Below are 3,497 nucleotides of genomic sequence, written 5' to 3'. Positions count from 1 at the left end.
ACGGGTAAAAACTGGGGCGTGAAAAAAAACAGGAACCGGGAGGGGCACTCGGTATGGGGAAGGACCGAAGGACGAAAGATGAAGCGAAACACGAGAAGGGAGATGGTTTTTTTTTTTGTGTGTTTTACGCGATGTTTGGTTTTTGTTTCGTGGGAAGAGGGGGATCGAGGGGAAGAGAGTTGAACCTACCAAGTACCAACATACAATCCCTAACTCCACTTTAATAGTAGAGATAGTCTAATAGTAGATAATTGCTTCAGTATTGCAACGGGGCATACATATTCTAGTGATCTAACACCACTCGTGTCAGATGTATATCTTACACTCATCATATTCTAATGTAGTAAGTGATTTGATTTAATTGAGGTAATGCAAAATATTTAATTTGATTGTATGTGTCATATAGCTAGAATGATTTGATTTTATTTGATCGAGTTAATGCAAAATATTTAATTTGACTTGATTTGGTTACCCACGTCAAATAGCTCGAACGATTTTATTTGATTTCATTGGTTGTGTCATATGTATATAGAATGATTTGATTTGATTTGGCCGAGTTAATGCAATGACCTTACATACATCACTGAGGCGCTGCAAAAAGTTTGATTTGATTAAGTTAATGCAACAGGTGGGAAGGAGAGGCTACACCAATGGATGTAGGACCAACAACTCCTCTTCAATACAGTAGTAGATAGAAATACTTGCACGAATCTCAATGTTCAGATCGTACGGTTAGGATCAATCTAGCGACAGTTACCCTGAGCAATACGCATACTCGCAGATCATATCGGGTTGCACAACGGGTCGCATACTCGCATTCATCGGCGACAGCCGCGAGATCGCTGGCCGCCCCCGAACCTTACAAACGCAAGCCCCCAATCCACCAGTGCAGTAACATCGTACGAATTACTATATATGTACGTGCACGCGTGGGCACAATCATCAGCAGATCAATCATTTCCCAAGAGCTGCGCCGCACAGATCGATCGTCGCGCGCCATGCTGGCTATGGCGCCCGCTGCAGGGCTGGTCCTGGCTTCGCTCGCCGTGGTGCTGGCAACCTCGCTGTGGACGGCGGCGGTGCACCTGGTGTGGCGCCCCTACGCCGTCGCGAGGGCGTTCCGGCGGCAGGGGATCCGCGGGCCGGCGTACCGGTTCTTCGTCGGCAACAACGAGGAGGCCATGGCGATGCGCGCGGCGACGGCCGACGACGTGCTCGACCTCGGCTCCCACGACATCATCGGGCGCGTGATGCCGCACTACAAGGCGTGGGTCGCGTCGTACGGTAAGATGTTCCTGTCGTGGTCGGGGTACACGCCGGCGATATGCGTCCGCGACCTCGACATGGTGAAGCAGATCCTGTCCAACAGGACCGGGCTGTACGTCAAGACGAACCCGGGGCCCAACCTCCTGGCCCTGCTGGGCAATGGCCTCGTTTTCTCCGAAGGCGACGACTGGGCGCGCCGCCGCCGCATCGTGCACCCGGCGTTCACCATGGACAAGCTCAAGATGATGACCAGGACGATGGCGGAGTGCGCGGGGGAGATGGTCCGGCCGTGGGAGGCGCGCGGTGCGGCGAGCGGCGGCGGCGTGGCGCTGGTGGATGACGTCGGGCAGCAGTTCGTGGAGCTGACCGCCGACGTGATCTCTCACACGGCGTTCGGGAGCAGCTACAGGGAGGGGAAGGAGGTGTTCGTGGCGCAGCGGGAGCTCCAGTACATCGCCGTCTCTACCATCAACAACGTCCGCGTCCCGGGCCTCGAGTACCTCCCCACCAAGACCACCCTGCGGCGGCGGCAGCTCACGGGCAAGGTGCGCGGCACGCTCATGGCGATCATCCGCGAGCGACAGGCCGCCGCCAAGGAGGCCAAAGGCTACGGCAACGACTTGCTTGGTCTGATGCTCGAGGCCAACACGTCGGCCGGAGCAGGCGGGCAGAAGGTGGCCGCCATGAGCATGGACGACATCATCGACGAGTGCAAGACCTTCTTCTTCGCCGGGCACGACACCACCGCGCACCTCCTCACCTGGGCTATCTTCCTCCTCGGCACACACCCCGAATGGCAGCAGAAGCTCAGGGAGGAGGTCCTCCGAGAATGTGGCGGCACGGGGACGCCGCTGCACGGCGACGCGCTCAACAAGCTCAAGCTCGTAAGCCCCTGTCTATTCCATAATTCTAGCTAAAGCTCGTAATGGACCCCACAGCGACGAGTGAGACTCACTTCACTTGTGATCGTTGACGGCAGACGACAATGGTGCTATACGAGACGCTGAGGCTGTACGGCGCGGTGATCATGATCGCCAGGCAGACGATGGCGGACACGGAGCTCGGCGGCGTGAAGATCCCCAAGGGCACGATCACCATGATACCTACGGCGATGATGCACCGGGACGAGGAGGTGTGGGGCGCGGACGCCGGCGAATTCAAGCCGGACCGGTTCCGGAACGGCGTGGGCAGGGCGGCCAAGCACCCAAGCGCAATACTGGCGTTCGCCATCGGCCCGCGGTCATGCATCGGGCAGGACTTCGCAATGCTGGAGGCGAAGGCGACGCCCGTCGTGATCCTGCGCCGGTTCGAGTTCGAGATCGCGCCCGAGTACGTGCACGCGCCGGTCGAGTTCCTGACGCTGCAGCCCAAGTGCGGGCTCCCCGTGCTGCTTAAGCTCCTGGATCAGTAGAGCAGTTGCCTCTTTGAACGACTACTGCTACAGTAGAAGTATAAAATACACTAGCGGGGTGGACAGCGGGGCGCCGCGCCCGTGTTGTTGCCCGTAGTTGTCTCAACTTCCGCTTAAATAGTGTATTGGACAATTCATTTGATATTGGATTATTTTTTCTGTCTTTTGTTGTTTGTACCCATGGTGAACGCAAAAATACCCCTTCCAAATCCATTCAAAACAGAATTGAGGGACTCAGAATTTTCTGTTGATGTAAGCACACAACTCTTACATTTTTTTTTGCGGGGTCACACAACTCTTACATTATTGTACGTGCTACCTGAATAATTTGATGTCATCAAGTGCAAGAAGCACTACCTTTTTGCCAAAGCCACCAAATCAGCATCCGTGTACTATATTATACTGTCAAAAGAAAAGTATAGAGTATCACCAAATCTATACTCAGAGCAGTTTCTAGATAGTCCAATAATTCTTTCATAGCCCTTTGAAAATATATTATACCGGGGTGATTATGTAAGAAGAAAAAAAAACTATGCTATGTCTTTTTAGTTTCAACATTAGTAACTAACAAAAATGCAAATAGCACTTCATATATCCTGAATGATGATGCATGTCTCAACTGGAATCCTATTTTATCTCTACTCTTAATGGGGGAGTTGATAGTCTCTCCTCACCTCCCACCAATGCTATATTACGCTCACGAGCGTCTTACAGGTGATCTTTTGCTGAAGCGCAGCCATGTTGCCCGGCCCATCTGACGCATGCATTAACTCAATGAAGCCGACACTTTTCCAAAACAATGTGATGCATTACTCATTCA

At 53.0% G+C, this 3,497-nt stretch overlaps 1 protein-coding gene across 1 annotated transcript; it reads left to right on the top strand.

The window, feature by feature from the left end:
- The first annotated feature begins 976 nt into the window (after positions 1-976).
- On the top strand, positions 977-2,901 carry LOC119341855 (cytochrome P450 709B2-like). Its single transcript, XM_037613704.1, has 2 exons — positions 977-2,150; positions 2,246-2,901. The coding sequence occupies exons 1-2, from the start codon at positions 999-1,001 to the stop codon at positions 2,675-2,677; spliced, it is 1,584 nt and encodes a 527-aa protein (XP_037469601.1). The 5' UTR covers positions 977-998; the 3' UTR covers positions 2,678-2,901.
- Positions 2,902-3,497: the final 596 nt, after the last annotated feature.

Source organism: Triticum dicoccoides, chromosome 7B (genome assembly GCF_002162155.2).
Source record: "Triticum dicoccoides isolate Atlit2015 ecotype Zavitan chromosome 7B, WEW_v2.0, whole genome shotgun sequence".
Classification (NCBI taxonomy): domain Eukaryota; kingdom Viridiplantae; phylum Streptophyta; class Magnoliopsida; order Poales; family Poaceae; genus Triticum; species Triticum dicoccoides.
The sequence above is the reverse complement of the archived record's forward strand: the minus strand, read 5'-3'. Positions and strand labels throughout refer to the sequence as shown.

What these genes read in the sequence shown, in the direction of transcription:
- LOC119341855 (XM_037613704.1), top strand. Translation starts at nt 999, where the DNA reads ATGCTGGCTATGGCGCCCGCTGCAGGGCTGGTCCTGGCTTCGCTCGCC. An exon ending in CGCTCAACAAGCTCAAGCTC is followed by an intron (nt 2,151 to 2,245) that starts GTAAGCCCCTGT and finishes CGTTGACGGCAG; the next exon opens with ACGACAATGGTGCTATACGA.